The sequence below is a fragment of the Durio zibethinus genome, chromosome 8 (assembly GCF_047325235.1).
Source record: "Durio zibethinus cultivar Kanyao isolate XHJ-2024 chromosome 8, ASM4732523v1, whole genome shotgun sequence".
NCBI classification, from domain to species: Eukaryota; Viridiplantae; Streptophyta; class Magnoliopsida; order Malvales; family Malvaceae; genus Durio; species Durio zibethinus.
This window is the reverse complement of record NC_143169.1, coordinates 2,253,427-2,271,242: the sequence shown is the minus strand read 5'-3', so window position 1 is coordinate 2,271,242 and position 17,816 is coordinate 2,253,427. Positions and strand designations below refer to the sequence as shown.

The following is a 17,816-nucleotide window of genomic DNA, read 5'->3' as shown; positions in this document are numbered from 1 at the left end:
TTATAATTCGAATTTAATCAATATTTATTAAAAAAATAAAAATTTTATCAATATTTTTATTAAAAATGTCAATCTAAAAAATAAATTATAAATTTTTATAAATTTCACCCACACTTGATCTATGTAACAAAATATTTTAATTTATTAATTTTAATTTTTTTTATTTAATCATTTTTAGTAAAAAATTTCATAAACTTTATCTAAAAAATTTTATTTAAATCTTTTCCTATTATTAAATACATATGATAATTCATGTCTTTATTTCATTTAAAATTATGTATTTTTATTGTATAAAATGTTAATAATTTATATAATTTATATCTTGTAATTATATCTTAATTCGTGTGAATAAAAAATATATAATATATTTCTTAACTTTTATTAAAATTTTAAATAATATTTTTTTTGTTATTTTTATAGTTTTTTAAATTATTAAATCTACTCTCACTAAGAAACCAAAAACAAGAAACAGATAAGCATTGCTTGATTCATGTCAAATCTGCTTTTATGTAATCTTTCAATTAATATATCCATGTTAAACAGCCACTGCTGCCCTTATAGACATGATAATTTTAATTGCGATAAAATTGAAATTACGAAAATAGTATAAAAATATAAAAATAATTTTATTTAAATTTGAATAAAAATTATATATTAATTGGATAAAAATAAAAATATATATTTTATGTTTAATATATCAAATATTTATAAAAAAAATTATATTTTTTATATATTTATATATATATATATTTTTTTTATACTTAACACTCCTTGCTATTCAAAGAGAAAAAAGAATAGGAAGTGAAATTAAATCTGCCCGCAAAACTTAATTTAGTTCATTTGATTCATACAACTTTTTTAATAGATAATATTCAACTAGTGTGAGATTCAAATCCCAACATCAGCAATTATGAACAATTTGGCTCTCTAGAAGAGAGAAGCTACTCGACAAGTTGGGCCACATTGATACTAAAAATTAAGAACAATTTATTAGCAACCATACTGCAATACCATGCAAGAATGACAACAAAATATTAAATATATAAATTAGAAAACTGAGTAGATATATACTGTATTTTTCTAACTATATCTGTCTATTGGGCATTCATTAGTAGTGCTAATAGATATCCGTCACTAAGACATTCAAACTCGTACACTATCATCTCCTAAGGGCTACCCAAGGTGAGCATAAAAAATCTCTCTCAAATTTATACTACCATACATAGTCCCACTGTGCTACACAAGATTTATACACCATAAAAGGCTCAAACATCGCAGTTCATGACCTTGGTTGCCAGTAATCTATAACGCCAACATATTCAGACAAAGTGCGAGCATTACAAAAAAACAGAAGATACAATTTTCTTGAGGATTACACATATTCAAAATACAAAATCAATGCAAAACATAGATTATTTGTCTTTGTCATCGAAAAGAGAACCTCCTTGTCATAAAATGCCCTTATATCATGCTCATGATCCCAGTGGTCAAATATCCAACAAATAGAAGAAGCAACATATGAATCATAATCTAATGTAATTGGTTAGCCTCTACACATGCACTCAAGGAAACAATAAGCATGATAAGCATGCAATGGGCAGTAACAAAAGAATATCATATTAATTGCATCTGAAAAAGGGCAGTGCACTATAAGTTCAAGCATTTAATATGAGGCTCTAGTGATGCATAATAGAGGTATAGATACATGAGTAACTATCACTGGGATCATTTTTTGTAAGCAACTGAGTAGAAAGTGCCCACCTCAACAACACTACATCCCTTTCTACTGCAAACCACAAAAAAAAAAGGAAAAAAAATACTTTTCTGTAGTTCTTTTTAATACATCAGTGACTATATGTTGATTTTACAAAAAATAAAAAAATAAAAAAATAAAAAAATAAAAACAGTTAACATATTTGTTATTCTTTGTTAGTCTACAACTAGAATAGACCCTTCAAAAAGCATTGAAGGATACTTACTCTCTCTCTCATATCTATTTTAATTCCATCTCACCATTATCTTCGAAGAAAGTGAAGCAAATCATTTTGAGATTGATTCAATAAAAAAGTTACAGGAAAAATGTTTTCATAACATAATTAAACCAATTGGAAATGAAAGAAAATAAAGTACATGTTCAATATTTATATTTGAATTTTCTTCATATATTTCTATTACTACTCTATCTAAGTCTCATATATATATACCAAATCAAACTCATACTAGGTTATCTTCTAAATCGAGATCCTTTGTTTGGTCTACCAGAATTCCTACCATCCCATGCAGAGGACCAGAAGAACAGAGACATCCAGAAAAGAACAGCAAAGAAGATCTGCACACGATCTTGAAATCTAGATAACTTTCCTGCAAAACCTGTTATATGAAAAAGAACATAAGACACCAGACCGAACAGGATGCCTTCAAAGCAGTTTCAAATGGAATTTTGACTTCAAATGCAATAAGCAAACAAGAAAGAGAGAAATCAAACTAATTATATGCGAAGAAAAAATATGGGTACTTTTAATACCATCTATTGCATTACTCTTCGCAATAGAAATGACTCACTGCATTTGCAGATGATGTCCAAAATTATGCACTAATGCTTATTTTTTCAACAATTACACTACTTTGTTATATTTGGTGTGCATGAAGGAAAATAATAAGAATAATAATAACAGCATCAACAACAAAAATAATAATAATAATCATAACACTCATCCACTCTTGAATAGCTAAAAATGTTACTGATAAACTAAATTTTTCTCTTCTTTTTTCTTAATCCAGGAAAAATTAAAAAAGAGTACTCAATAGTTACTATCTTAGATTCTTACTTTGCCTGTGTTTCTCCAAAATTTAGAAACTTCCACTCTCTTTGTCAAAAACTAAGCTTTGAATTCGGAGTTTAGCTCAGTTTGTCCATGCAGCCAACCTTAAACAGGTACCCAATCCAACACCTGATAACCGTTCCTTTTACCAAGATGCGGCTCTAAAAAACCTAAGCTCTAAATTTAAATGATATATTTGGAATTTAAAAAAAAAAATTTCTTTCCAAAAAGATAAACCCGGCAACTAAAACCAACGGAGAAAAAATGAGCAGAAAATATCCAAAGCTTAAAATCTACAGGATTATTCGTTAAAGAAATTAATCTAAGTCAAATAAGAAAGTAGATGAGAAGATGGTGGAAACCTCGGGGACGAGCAGGGTCGGAGTCAGGCGGGGATTGTGGACCTGGGCCGGCCGAGAGAGAACGTCGCGGACGCTTACTAGAATTGGAACGGAGGCGGATTGGGAGAGAGTGACGGTGGGGATGAAAGGGTGAAAAGATCAACGGTTGAAGTGAATATGAATTGAAACTTTTGGAATCGGAGTAAGCGAAAAAATTGCGGCGGTGTGAAAGAGACGAAGCAGAGAAAGTGGTGGCCATTTCCATTTCTGGTATCTATTCCAGCAAATTTCTTTCCGGAAAATACTGTATCATTTTTATCGTGATGGGCTTCGATTACAAGCCTCAATTTGCCTTTTGGGCCTCACCTTTTCATTGTTTTCATTTGAAATTGGGCTTACCCATTGATAGCCCTCCCAAAACGGGTTTGTTATAAAGTTTTTGTTGTTTGAAATAAAGTAAATATATAATTTTTTTTATGATCACTTACTTCTGTTTTTAATATGTACTTATTTATGTAATATAAATCGTTTTGTAATTTCATTTGATAGTAAAAAATGTATTCTTACATGAATTTTACTAATTAAAAAATATTAATTTATAAACATATTCTAAAATAAAGGATTTGAATCAATTAAAAAACTATTAATATCTTGATATAATCATCACTGATGTTTATTTATGCATTTACAATGAATATTGACTAAAACTACTTTTAGTATCGAATATTAATTTCTTTAAAAGCCACTAAATATGCATAACTTACTAAAATATGTTATAATAAGAGTTTAAATAACACACTTTACTTAAAGGTATATCTTATCATAATCAAATAGTTTTTTATGTTGTTCTTTAAATATTGAAATACTTTTCTCAATTAACTTTGGTTCAATATTATTATTGCTTGTTAAATAATGAAATATAAGAATTCTAAAATTAATAAGATATGACCTATTTTAGATAAATATCAAAAGATATTATTATATTTTGAAAGTAAACTATGTTTTAAATCTTAGACGTGAAAATTGATAATGAATATATTTTTAATATTTGAACTCTTTTTTAATTAAAATGGAGAAATTTTTTTATTTGACGAATACTTAATTATATATCTAGTATAAGTCATACAAAAAATTCATCATTTAACCGATATTGTTATAAAATTATAATTTATAGAATTCATACTACTATTAGTATTATTAAATCATATATTTTAATTTAAAATATTATATACTTAAGAGAATAACTTATAGGTAATTTTTCTATGGTGTTGTCTAATAAGTTTATACTTATTATTTCTTTCTTTCATTTTAAAAAATCTTTAAAGACAATAATTTTTGGTATAATTGTTGTCAGTGTTATTAAAGCTACCACATAACGCAACAATTTTATTTTTAGTAAAGATATAGCATTAATTGAGTTACTATTAATTTATTATCAAGTAGACAATCAATGATATACAAATTTAGATAAAGTCATTCCAAATTTTCACTTCAAAAATTATTTTTTTTTAATAAAATTATGTTGTTATAGTAATTCATACATGAATATTATTTTAATTATTTATATATGTGTACAATATTTACAAATATTTGCAGTTCAATATCTTAGTATTAAATGGCAATAAATATAATTTTTTAAATGAATCAAATATGTTACACATATTTAAAAAATATATATCTTTATATCAATATTCAAACAAAAAAAAAAAAATTTACTAAGTTGGTAATGATTTACTACTATATGTTATTGATGATTTACTATTAAGTTATATCACTAATTTACTATTAAAATATGAATAGTTTATTATTAAGTTATCCATATTTTACTATTAAGCTAAAATTAATTTATTATAAGTTATCATTAATTTATTGTTATCACTGATTTACAACTAAATTATAACTGATTTATCATTAAATTATCAATAAATTACAACTAAGTTAACATTGATTTAATATTATAACTAGTTTATTACTAAGTTTTGACTTCACTATTGCTAGTAACTAGAGTTTAATCCTTAAAAACTTCAAGTTTAAAAAACTTATTACCGATTGATAACTAAATTATCATTGATTTATTACTACGTTATCAATAATTTATTATTAAATTATTAATAATTTACTATTAAGTTATGAATGATTTACTACTAAGTTATTAATAATTTATTATAAAGTTATAACTAATTTTCTATGAAGTTATTAATGATCTACTATAAAATTATCAATGATTAACTAATTTACTACTAAATTGTCATTGATATACAACTAAATTATAAGTGATTTATTAGTATGTTATTAGTGATTTACTACTAAATTCAATAATTTACTACTATATTATTATAGATTTACTAATTACCATTGATCTATTACTAACATTTTAATAATTAGCTATTAAGTTATTAATTATTTACTACTAAGTTATCAATTGAAATACTACAAAGTTATTTTTTATTTACTATTAATTTATCAATAAATTACAATATATGAGATAATTTTCCTTTTATATAATAACATCATTGTTTCATTCAAATTTAAAATTTTTTTACTAAATTTTTTTAATGAATAAGTTCATGGTAGGTTTATTCTAGTTCCTAATGATGAAAGTTCTAACCTTGCTTTTTCTAGTAACCAAGGTTCAATCATCGATAACTTCAAGTATAAAAAAATGTTATCACTAATTAACAAATAAATTATCAATTACATATTTCTATCTTATCACTGATTTATTACTAAATTATCATCGATTTATCACTAAGTTATAAACGATTTACTACTAAGTTAAGTTATAGATAATTTATTATAATGTTATTACTAATTTACTATGAAGTTATTGATGATTTACTATAAAGTAATTAATAATTAACTAATTTACAATTAAATTATCATTAATTTATAACTAAATTATCATTGATTTACAATTAAGTTATCAATGATTTACGGTGACGTTATTGGTGATTTACTACTAAATTATCAATAATTTATTATTAAATTATTAATGATTTACTATATATTATTATGCATTTGCTTCTATATTATTATTGATTTACTATTGAGTTTTAGGAATTAACTACTAAATTATCATTAATTTATTGCTAAGTTATTTATGATTTACTACTAAGTTTATAATTTAATTATTATTAAACTAAAACAAATTTACTATTAAGTTATCAATAAATTACTACTAAGTTTTCATTTATTTACTACTAAATTATCAATAATTAACTATTAAGTTATCATTTATTTTTTTATTAAGTTATCATTGATTTACTACTATGTTATTATGCATCTAAAATTATGTTATGATTGATTTACTATCAAGTTGTTATATATTTACTATTAAGTTGTTATATATTTACTATTATATTATTATTGATTTATTACTAAGTTATCAATTATTTACTATTATTGATATACTATTAAGTTATCACTAATTTACTATACTAAATTATATCACTGATTAACTATTAATTTATCAATGATTACTATTAAGTTATATTGATTTACTTTTAATTTTCAATTATTAATTACTACTAAATTCTAAATTATTTACTACTAAATTATCATTAATTTATTTTAAGTTATTTATGATTTATTGCTAAATTTATCAATTAATTATTACTCCCTCTATCTATTCCAATTGACTTTTTTTTGTTAAAATTTTCTAATTTTGACATTTATTATTTTAAATATTTTAATAAATTAAATTTTATAAAACATATATTTAGAAACCACTTAATTTAAAGTTTTTTAAAAATATATTTTTCATATTTTTATCAATAATAAATATAAAATAATAAGTGATTAAAGTTAAAAAAATTAACCAACAAAAATAAAAAAGTAACAATTTTAATGAGATGGAGGAAATATTAAACTGAATCTTATTTACTATTAAATTATTATTAATTTATTACTAAATTATCATTGATATACTATTAAGTTATCAGTTATTTTTATTAAATTATCCTTAATTTACTACTATATTTTTGTGTATTTACAATTATGTATAAATGATTTACTATTAAGTTATTTGTTATTTACTACTATATTATTATGTATTTATTATAATGTTACCACTGACATACAATTATCTTATCAATTATTTACTATTAAATTATTATTTATTTACTATTATATTATTATTAATTTACTACTAAGTTATCCACAATTTAATATACAATTATCATTAATTTAATATAAAATTATTATTGATTTTATCTAAATTATCACTAATTTTCAATAAAATTATCAATAATTTACTACTATACTATTCTTTCCGTTTTTATTTGTTTATCTTGTAGTGATTTTCACAGAGTTTAAGAAAAAAATTTTAACTTTAATATATTTAATATTAAAATTAAATTTTTTTATAAAATTAAAGTTTTATGATTTTTAACATTAAAAAATAAATTAAATTTTTATGATTTTTAATGTTAAAAAGTAAAAAAAAAATCATAAAAAATAATTTAAAATATAAAAAAGTAAGAGTTTTAAATATTTGAAACAAAAAATAAAACATAATTTTGGGACATCCAAAAAAAAAAAAAAGATAGATAAAGAAAATAAGACAAAGGGAATATTATACATTTACTACTATATTATAATTTATTTATCACTAAATCCTTTATAATTAATTTAATTGTGTAAAACGTATTAATAGATGTAATATGTTACAAACACTAAAATATTCATATGTAGAAAAGCTATTTTAAATCTTTGTATTGCTTACGTTAAGTGGGGTATGAATGAGTTAACTAAGAAAAACTATTTTAATAAGAAAATAAATAAAAAGTAGATAATATTTTAATTTGCTAAAAAAAGATTAAATAAAAATAAGTAGAGATAATTTAGTAAATTATCATATTTTATATATAATATAGATATATATTAAACATTTTCTTAATTATAAAATCTTTCATTCAAAGTAGGCTATAAAATCTAAAGTATGCATATATTTGTCAATATTCTAAAATTTTTGCTAAAATTTAAATAACTATTTATAGTAAACTTGGCTAAATTTCAAATTGAACACTTTTTACACATTAATTGAAAAAAAAAAAATTTAAGCTTACGTTATCATCTTTAATCTAATACCTTTTTTTTCTATCATTTTCATATATATTATGATACATTGACCAATTGAGTAATAAAAAATCTAATTTAATAATCTTAGGATCTATATGAAATATTAATTGATTCATTTATCTTGTTTATATATATAATTTAATTTTATCAATTGAGTTAATTTTTTATCTTACTTGTAAGACTATATAAATAGATATATTTTATTTCACATTCTCATACTTCAAATTTTTTATCGTGTGACTAATAAGTTCAATTATAAATCTTTCTTTCTTTATGAATTGAAGAATTAGTTAGACATATATGATTGGCACATAGTGTATTATTAATAGGAGTCTAACAAATTAAAAAATTACTTTTAATTAGAGTTCACATTTTTTAATGTATATATCATAGATGATATATGTATTTAGGTATAACAAACACACTCATAAAAATAAAAATAATCATTAAATAGATACTTTTATGATAAGAATTCAAATCAATAATCATATATTTTAAAGTCATGTTTGATGCATAAAATTATTAATAGGATAGGATGATAATTGTCCTACATCATGTTTGATTTGTATTTAAAGAAATGAATATGGATTGTAAGGAGAATTAATATTCTCTTGGTATAGAATTATTTAATCCTGTCCAAGTGGAGAGGGTTATTTTTAATCTATGAGATTAAACTTACATGTTCAATTACACCTTTAAAAATTATATCAATAATTTAAATTGTATAAATTTTGAGGAAGAATAATTTTGACAGATAAATAAATTATCTTATCCTAATATTTGCATACATCAAATACAAAATAGGATGACATTATTTAATCTAATACTATTCATAATATTATCTTATCTTATCCTCATATAATTTTGTATACCAAACATGACCTAAGTATATAAACAAATAAAATGACATGAACTATAAGATTATTGTTTCAAAGAATATAATAATTAGTTAGAGAACTAACAAAGCTTTGATCATTCAATAAAACGAGCATAATTAATTAATATTTTTTACTATTAAAACACAAAAATATGTTACAGTATTCTTATTTGAAAAAAATAAATTTATTTTTTTTTAAGGAAAAATCATAAAATATATTGACAATATAATTTTTAAATTTCACAAATGAAATTAGCAGCATGATACATACCCTTTAGACTTTAGAGTATATTAAAAAAAACTATTTAAAAAAAGTAAGTGATGTGTTAATTTCTTAACCCGCTTGTAGAGATAAAAAAAAACTCTTAACTAACAATATAGTAAATAATTTCTTTTCTTCAAGATTACTGTTTCTTAACAATATTGTCTTTTGTTTTATAAAAATATCTTAAGTACTAAATATTTGAAATTAAATATAAAAAAATGGATAGACCAAAATTAATTTAGGTGTAGTATAAAATCAAGCTATAAAAAATAAAATAAAAACTAAGTTTAGTAACAATTCAATGGTACATGAGATTATGTTCATAAAGTAAAGATTCATATAGGTATTATAATGTTAAGGCATAATTGCACAGAGTGATTAAAAATATTATAATCAACCATTGCAATCATTAAACAAATAAATGTATATTTATCATAAAAAAAATCAAACATATAAACTTACCATAATATGTATATTACTGTTTTTTAATAAATTTTTTTGATAATTTAATTTATAATTTGCATGAACTTTAATTTTAATTAATCTAAAATAAATAAATAATATAAATATATTTAAGGACTCATGATATGTACCATTAAAAAAGATAAAGAGTAAATTAGATTGTTTCTTGAAAATGAAAAATTATATCTTTACTTAATATAAAGTTAAATGTTTTAAGAGCATACATATTATGATTTAATAATTTAGACTAAAGCAATTAGTAATTAAAAAACAGAGAAAAGATTTTGTTTATGTTTTAATGAATATCACAAACTCATAATATGTCACAACCTATAGGATGAGATAAATATTTTATATAAATTTGATTGAATTATTACTTATAAAATTTAACCAAAAAAATTCTAAAAATAAAGATGTGAGTAAATTTGAGTTAATTTTGGACAAAAGATCTTCCATATCCCATAAATAAATTTTTAATGTAGTTTAATTTGATATAAATTTTATTTGTAAATTTTTAATTAATTTAAATTTAAATAACTAATAAATAAAAAGTTATATGCTTAATGACAAATTATTATTATTAAATAAATAAATAATACTAAAAATTGAAATATAAATTTGTTATTTTTTAAAAATTTCTAAGGATGTTTATATTATTCATTTTTAACAATTTTAGATTTAAATTTAAATAACTAACTAATAAAAATTATATATTTAATGACAAATAATTTTTATTAAATAAATAAAAATTACTAAAAATTTAAAAATAAATTTATTATTTCTTAAAATTTATAAAAATATTTATATTGTTCACTTTTAATATTTTTAAATTTATATTTTTAAATATAAATAGATGATATTTTTTAAATTTTAAGTACGCAAGCCTAATAAAAACGTACTAAAAATGTGTTATCAGCACTTGTCCAAACCTTTTATTCCCATTTCAATTCACACAAAGCCACTGACCATGAAGCGAAAAAAAAAAAAAAGGACACCCTAAAAGTAGTAATCAAGTTCAAACATGACCCCTTCAATGGATTTGAACTTCCTTCACAACCTTCTTGGGCTGTTCAGTTCTTGGGATGATAAAAGAAAGAACACCATCCTTCAACTCAGCCTTAATTTCATCAACTTTTGCATCATCAGGCAACACAAGGCTTGTGTTATAGTAGCCATAGCTCCTGGCAGACCACTGCTCATCGTCCGCTCCTTCTTCTGCCTTATGATCTCCCTTTATGGTTAGAACCCCATCATCAATGGTGATCTTAATATCCTCTTTGGTTAGCCCTGGCACATCGTACCGCAATTTATAGCAGTCGTCTTGCTCTTTTACTCGCCCCATCATCTGTGAAGGTGTCAAGTTGAGGTTGTCGAATAGCCTGTTTATGTTTTCAGTTGCTTGCAGGAGTGCATTCCCAAGGCCTGATAGGAAGAATTCTAAGAAGAAAAAGAGTCAGTAGATTCATTCTTAATTTGTAAAAAGAACAACAAAATTAAACCCAAAATTTAGCTCAGTCAATTTAAGTAGTCATCCATCTTAAAGTAATATACAGAAAATATGATATTCCAATATCAACACATGCAATCTTTTTCCTATTCTCAGACAAGAGCTCCTTTATAAAAACAAAATAATAATAATAATAATGACTAAAGAGATCATATATACCATAAAGGCGAGGAGCATAGTCGTGTTGTTTATTTCTCCAATTCCAGAGACTTCTCTTGTTTTTCCTCCTTGGGTAAAGCCTGGACTTCTTTTCACCTTCAGAAACAGATACTTCTTGGCCTTCTTTTTTCTCATCAGAGACCTTACCAGTAGTTGTTGCCATGAACCTTATCAAAATCTCATCATTCCACTTTTGCCTTAGGTCATGACCCAAAAAAGACGAAGAAGGGGAAACCCTTTGTTGCAAATTTCTCAAAGCTAAACAAGCCAGTGCCATTTTTGTGCAGAGTAAAATGGTGTTTCAAAGTTCAAAAGGCAGGCAGACCGAGACAATGGTGGCACTTGTGCTTGTTTCTTTTATGCTTCTTGTTGTTGCTGTCGAAGTGTTGATGTTGAGGGTTGAAATTTAAGGCAGTGTTGGCCCTGTTAGGTTTTGGATTTTGGTCGATTGGAGGAGTGTTCTGCGAGGTTCTAGGACTCGAGGAGCTGCTGGAGAGACATCGAAAAAGGCACACCCACATCAGCATGTTGTTATCTTAAGCATTCTCAAACATTACAAGTGTTACCCTGGAGGAGTGTTCCAGAGGGAAAGGCATCCGATGCCACATCTTTTCTCATTTTATAAGGGATTTCTTTCCTTGTCCAAATGATATATGTTGATTTTAAATATCAGCATTTCTCTATTTTTAAACTATTGGTATCTTATTAAAAATAAAGTAATTTTTGGCATTGGGAATTTTCTACTATTTATTTTAAAATTCTGGGATTATTTTTAAAGAGGAAAGTTTCAAATTCCATGACATTCAAGCTTTCTATGTATAAAAGATTCATATGTTAAGACTCACTCTAAAGTAAAATTAGATAGAAATATAACTATCTCTACAATTTCTTCTTATGATAAAAGGTAATTAATAAGAAACCATCAAATATCAATGCCTTCTGCTCATGAGGGAGAGAAATCTCAAGCAACTTCAATCTTTCCATGCAATCCATCCCAGACTAAGGCAACAGTTCAGCCAACAACTTCCATGTACCAAAGGCAGAATTGGACTACAGGGGGGTAACCTCTTATTTCATCTTAATTGCATAACTAATGGAAGCCAGAGTCTTTAATCCTGGAAAGGAAGGGAGAGTCACATTTAGGCATAGACATGAATTCGCTAAGGTAGTAGAATCCCAGGCTGGAGTCTGGATAGTTAAAGAAAGTCAAAGAAGCCAACTCAAAGAACCCTCGGCTTGTGAAAGGGAAGACCATATGCTATTCAAAAAACTCAAACTACATGGAATATTTGTTGAAAGCATCCCCACCATATACCTTTTGCTTTATTTTTCTTGCCTCAAGAAGTACTATTCTACCCAAGCAACAGATCCCAAGGGTATCATCACTTTTATTCTGTCAGTACATGCTGAAATTAATGAAAACAAACTAATACTTTGCAATGGGATGTAGCGTTAACAGTGATATATGCAAGAAATTTTCCGAAAAAAAAAAAAAAAAAACCACCACCTTGAATACCGGAGGCAGCCAGTATTTTTTTTTGGATTAGTTTCAATGTAGTACAATGGCTTGTCCAAAATGCCTGGCGTTGGGAGAGAAAAAAAATAGAAAAAGGGAAGCCACAGGCAGGCAAGACTGAAATTGTTACAACTGATATACACTCCAGGCTATGCTCTAATGCTTTTCCATATTGAAGCAATTAAAATGTCACAAGTAAGATGGATATTAATATCTAACCATCTTTTAAATGTACTTGTTGCACTGTTGCTTAGTCATACAATCCTTCCTTCTCCCAGACATCGACAAGAAAATCTATCATTTCCTGTCAATTTTCATGAGAACACAAATCAGGTAACCAAGCAATTCATGATTATATGAGCTTGATGGAGTTGGTACTTACAGGAAGAGGAATAGGCTGAGGGAATGGCTTGTTGCTTCCAAGTAAACTTTCATAAGTCGCATTCCAACTGCAAAGCCAGAATTGTTTAACCATGCAGAGACAATGAGTGCTGACAAGATAAAGGAAAAAAAATATATTCATAAATATAATGGGTATATACCAGAAGAGGTTCTTCCTCAGTGCACACAAATTGCCATTTCAAAGTTTACTAACATAAGACACAGGTTCCATACCTCTGGATTTTGCTGAAATCAGTATGCTTGACACAACTAAGACACTGAAAAATGATGCAAGCACAATGCATTGTTGCAGGTATCACTCTTATGTTTGTTGAAATACAAACATTAACCTTTTTGTTTTTTCTTCCTTTTAATCTTCAAATCTTAAAGGCTGCAGCAATGATTGCCAGAAACCAAAGTCAACATCCGAAGAGAATAAAGATGTGCCTTAACGTAAAAAGCCCAAGTCAAGGGGTGGAGAGAAAAACCAAAGAAGTCATACATAGCAACCATAGAAAGGGACCTCACTTTACTGAGTTCATAGAGGATATGGTTGTAACAAAGCATGGTTATATGATTCATGTAGCCAACCCGCATATGTAAACTTCTTGTCATTATTGTATTTATTCTTTAAACAGATTTAAGGTTTGGTAGCGCAAATCAACATTTCAAGGTCAAAGCCTGCTAAAATGCGAAACAACTAAATCTGCTCCCTTCTTCACACAATTTGAAGCTGAAATTTCAATTTGTAGAAATAAAGATTTCTTCTATTTTTATTGTGCCTTTGCATAGCCTCAATAAAAGAAGTGAACCATGATTATAAAATGGTCAATGCTTAAACTTAATTAAGTAGAAATGATTCATATCTAGTAATTCCAAACAAAATGCTGACTTAGATGCCTTCAGGAATTTAAACGATACATACAACATAAATGGAACTAATTAATGTCCTCTATCTTATTTTCTTAACTGCAAATAAATTTGCAGGTTGATGAGAGTTCGTAGGAAGAATTGTAATTGAAGACCTTAAAACCTTGGGAATAAAAGAAAAAAAAAACACTAATTTAATATATTCTGACAAGAACTCACTTTAGTTTGGGTTCCTGAACCCGTCGTAGTCGATTTTCACACTTCCTGTTTCCCACCCAAAGCTGCCTAGTTTGATTCCAGAGAAGAAGGCCTGCAATCGAGAGCAGTCTTAAGATGGTGCATATACAGCCTCATCTTATGTAGTGCCAAAAGGGATTCAAACAGGACTATCCAGATAGGAAGGTAATCCTTATGAAATTTTACTGTTCATAGAGCTGTCAGATTATACATTAATCCAACCAAAGTAAAGAACTGAGAACTTGCCATGATTTACAAATTCAGAGGGGACATTAGCACTTGCAGCACTGCCATGCGGATCAAGTGTCTGGTTGCTTGCACTGATCGATGATATGCTTCCTTGTGACCGCACTGCACTGTTATCCATATCACAAGTGCTAGTGGTCCAGAAATCTTCCAATATACTCGCTTTCCTCACTGTCTGACCTTGAACTTTTAATCCTTTTGATGATTCATTCGCCGAGGGGTTGAAAGTGGGCCTCTCATAGCATCCTAGATAACCACTGCTCTGTTACAAATCACAACGTAAATGATTAGTACCAGCCACCAAAAACTCTTGAAGAGACTAATACTCATCAAATGATAATTACATGAATTCAAAAGGCCACATGAATGCATGCTTTACATGTTATGTAAAGTATAATAACCAGCATGAGAAGATGTGTCGAAATAACATAACTTGCTACAAGGACATGAAAGAAAGTCACCACCTTACATAGCCAACAAGTACATAATACAATAACAAGAACAAAGCCTTTTCCAACTACATGGGGTAAGCTAAATTTCGCCATTGTATTCTATTTAAGACCATATCCTAACTAAAACCATTGAAAGCAAGGTCCTTTATGATAATTTCCTACCGTATCTTCTTTGGTCTCTCTCTCCCCCTTCTGATAAGAGCATTCTCCATGAAATCATATAATCTAAGAAAAAGCATTGATAAGCCTTCTTCTCACATTTCCAAACCAGTTTACACATGTCTCTCTCATTTTATCCTCAATTGGCACCAGCCCCATCTTTCCTCTACTGCAGTCATCTTTTAGTACAAACTTTTTTGCACATCCATACATCCATTGGAGCATCCTCAACTCAGCCATGCTAATTTTATTTTTGTACGTGTGGCTACTTAAGAACCCAACATTAGCTATCATAGAGCAGTGCTGGTTTTCTAGCTGTCCCCTAATTTTTAGCTTAAAAGGTATTTTGCATGCACAACTTCTAAAGCACTTCTCTGTTTTAGCCAATGTCTTGTGGATTTGTGGGTAACATCTGCATCAATACTACCATCATTCTACATGATTAAACCTATGTACCAAATCTGTTCAATTTGCAGTAGATTTTTTTCTCCATTTTTTAGTTGCTCCATTAACAATCCTTTTTTTCTTTACTCACAATCCATGTACTCTTAGACCAGCCTAATCAGAAACCTTTTGTCCTAACGTTTCCCTCCAGAATTCAAGCCCATGTTAATCCTTATTTTAGTCCCATCCAGCAGAACCATATTACCAACAAAAACCATACATCAAAATACAGTACTTCGGATACACCTATTAGGTTCATCTATTAGCAGGACATAGAGCTTAGGAATCAAAGGGAGCATATCACCTACAACTATTGTAGTGCAATTAACCAATTGTAATTCAGTATTGTGTAGGGTCCATAAAAAATTATGTAGCGCCCACACTTTTAAGTGGTGGACACCTACATAATTCTTTGTTGTGTTGGCTAATTGCAATATTGTAGTAAAGAGAATTGTAGATGAAATGTTCAGGATCAAAGTGATCCATGACACAAACCTATTACTATGCAGAACAATTCATGAAAATTCAGCTTATACACTTGAATCCCAAGCTTCAACTTGTTGGAACAAAGCTATCAAGTAAAACCTACAAAAAGGGCCCCCTAAAGAAGTAAGCTTCCCTTAAAGGGAGTCTGCTGGGAGTTTTATCTGAAAACACAACTAATCAAATCCATGACTGAAATCATGCACTAACCTTGAACAATAATTCCCAGCATTGTGGCTGGGTTACTAAGAAAACATCCCTCCATAATGGGCTCAACACATTTAACAAATTAGAAACTGAAACCATGGTACGGCATTTCTAAGTCCTTGTGTTGCCATATCTAATCAATCTCAACCAAAAATCATCAATGATCACTTAATAAAAAAAGGTCATCCACTACACCAGAACCCTACACTAGACCAGAAAATTTCACAGTTTACCAACACTAATAAGCAGCGCATAAAACCCCATGACTAAATGCTATATATAAAAAATATGAAATCCATCAAAAACCAAATCAACTTTTTTTTTCTTTTACAAACACAACTGTAGTGATTGCAAAGAAACTAGCCACAACAAAAACTAATAATCAACATGGTAAATCCTACACTATCAAATTATTACAGACGTAAGCATGTCAATTCCTTAAGAATAAAAAGGGAGCAGGAGTAAAACAATATTCAAATTGGATATCATTTCCCTTCACCAAAATGTTTACAAAGGAATCGTAAACTCAGGACTTAAAATGTGAAAAAAAAAAAAAAAAAAAGAATCTTTCCTCTATTTTCCAGGCCACTGTAAAAAAAAAAATGCTCCATTTACTCAAACCCCACATTAAACCAACCAAAGAGGATTCCAATATACAAACATATTCAACCAAAAAAAAACCCAAACTTTTCACTAAAAGCTCCATAAAATAACAAAATCAAAACCATTAGAGAAAAAAGAGAGAAAACTTACCCCATATATACAAAACAAGAACTAGCAGAAGCAAATACAGATCTGCAAATCAATGGGAATCTGATTTCCTGAAATGAAAGATCAAGAGAACCCTTGAGCAACCAAAAAGTAATGAAATTTATAGACTGAAACAAAAATCAAACAGTGACATATCAACAAAAATTAAATAGTAACAAAATCTTTTCTTGGGAAAAGATAACAAATTTACCACTAAAACAGTGTAAAAAAATTGAGCTTTCTTTGTTCTATTTGGTGTCTATATCTTTTCTTTTCCTGAAATTAAATCTTGAAAGTTGCCTTTCCTTGATGTTGCCTTTCAGATGAAGTTATGGAGTCTTTTATTTTCTCTTTTCTAGTAATTTGGGAAAATTCAAGGGAAAAAAAAAAAGACAAAAGAATAAGAAAAAGGTGAAAAAATACTACAGCTAAAGGTTACACAGACAAGAGAGTTTAGTTCAAGCTTTTCTGAGGTGTTCCTGTTAACCCTCTTTTTGTTTATAACTCACCAAACTCATGCCCAGAAAGTAAGTTAGTATCTAAATAAATAAAATATATA

At 26.9% G+C, this 17,816-nt stretch overlaps 3 protein-coding genes across 7 annotated transcripts; all 3 read right to left on the bottom strand.

The window, feature by feature from the left end:
* Positions 1-2,031: 2,031 nt before the first annotated feature.
* LOC111278569 (uncharacterized) lies at positions 2,032-3,467 on the bottom strand. The gene is made up of 2 exons (XM_022865169.2): positions 3,185-3,467; positions 2,032-2,370 (listed from the first exon to the last, which is right to left on the bottom strand). The coding sequence occupies exons 1-2, from the start codon at positions 3,426-3,428 to the stop codon at positions 2,225-2,227; spliced, it is 390 nt and encodes a 129-aa protein (XP_022720904.1). The 5' UTR covers positions 3,429-3,467; the 3' UTR covers positions 2,032-2,224.
* A 7,298-nt stretch (positions 3,468-10,765) lies between these two features.
* LOC111278823 (26.5 kDa heat shock protein, mitochondrial-like) lies at positions 10,766-11,789 on the bottom strand. Its single transcript, XM_022865484.2, has 2 exons — positions 11,513-11,789; positions 10,766-11,283 (listed from the first exon to the last, which is right to left on the bottom strand). The coding sequence occupies exons 1-2, from the start codon at positions 11,787-11,789 to the stop codon at positions 10,877-10,879; spliced, it is 684 nt and encodes a 227-aa protein (XP_022721219.2). The 3' UTR covers positions 10,766-10,876.
* An 85-nt stretch (positions 11,790-11,874) lies between these two features.
* On the bottom strand, positions 11,875-17,775 carry LOC111278824 (uncharacterized). 5 transcript variants are annotated; one of them, XM_022865486.2, is made up of 7 exons: positions 17,469-17,775; positions 17,261-17,328; positions 14,763-15,019; positions 14,499-14,589; positions 13,411-13,519; positions 13,248-13,332; positions 11,875-12,001 (listed from the first exon to the last, which is right to left on the bottom strand). In XM_022865486.2, exons 2-6 carry the CDS (start codon positions 17,263-17,265, stop codon positions 13,279-13,281), a joined length of 516 nt encoding a protein of 171 aa, XP_022721221.1. In that variant the 5' UTR covers positions 17,266-17,328; positions 17,469-17,775; the 3' UTR covers positions 11,875-12,001; positions 13,248-13,278. The 5 variants fall into 5 exon arrangements, with proteins under 5 accessions (XP_022721221.1, XP_089620690.1, XP_089620689.1 ...); XM_089764564.1 differs by having other exon boundaries at positions 11,890-11,998; XM_089764563.1 differs by lacking the exon at positions 11,875-12,001 and adding an exon at positions 12,347-12,627.
* Positions 17,776-17,816: the final 41 nt, after the last annotated feature.

What these genes read in the sequence shown, in the direction of transcription:
- LOC111278569 (XM_022865169.2), bottom strand. Translation starts at nt 3,428, where the DNA reads ATGGAAATGGCCACCACTTTCTCTGCTTCGTCTCTTTCACACCGCCGC. An exon ending in CGACCCTGCTCGTCCCCGAG is followed by an intron (nt 2,371 to 3,184) that starts GTTTCCACCATC and finishes TTCATATAACAG; the next exon opens with GTTTTGCAGGAAAGTTATCT.
- LOC111278823 (XM_022865484.2), bottom strand. Translation starts at nt 11,789, where the DNA reads ATGGCACTGGCTTGTTTAGCTTTGAGAAATTTGCAACAAAGGGTTTCC. An exon ending in CTATGCTCCTCGCCTTTATG is followed by an intron (nt 11,284 to 11,512) that starts GTATATATGATC and finishes TTTTCTTCTTAG; the next exon opens with AATTCTTCCTATCAGGCCTT.
- LOC111278824 (XM_022865486.2), bottom strand. An exon ending in CTCTGAATTTGTAAATCATG is followed by an intron (nt 14,590 to 14,762) that starts GCAAGTTCTCAG and finishes TCTCGATTGCAG; the next exon opens with GCCTTCTTCTCTGGAATCAA. An exon ending in CTCAGCCTATTCCTCTTCCT is followed by an intron (nt 13,333 to 13,410) that starts GTAAGTACCAAC and finishes GAAAATTGACAG; the next exon opens with GAAATGATAGATTTTCTTGT.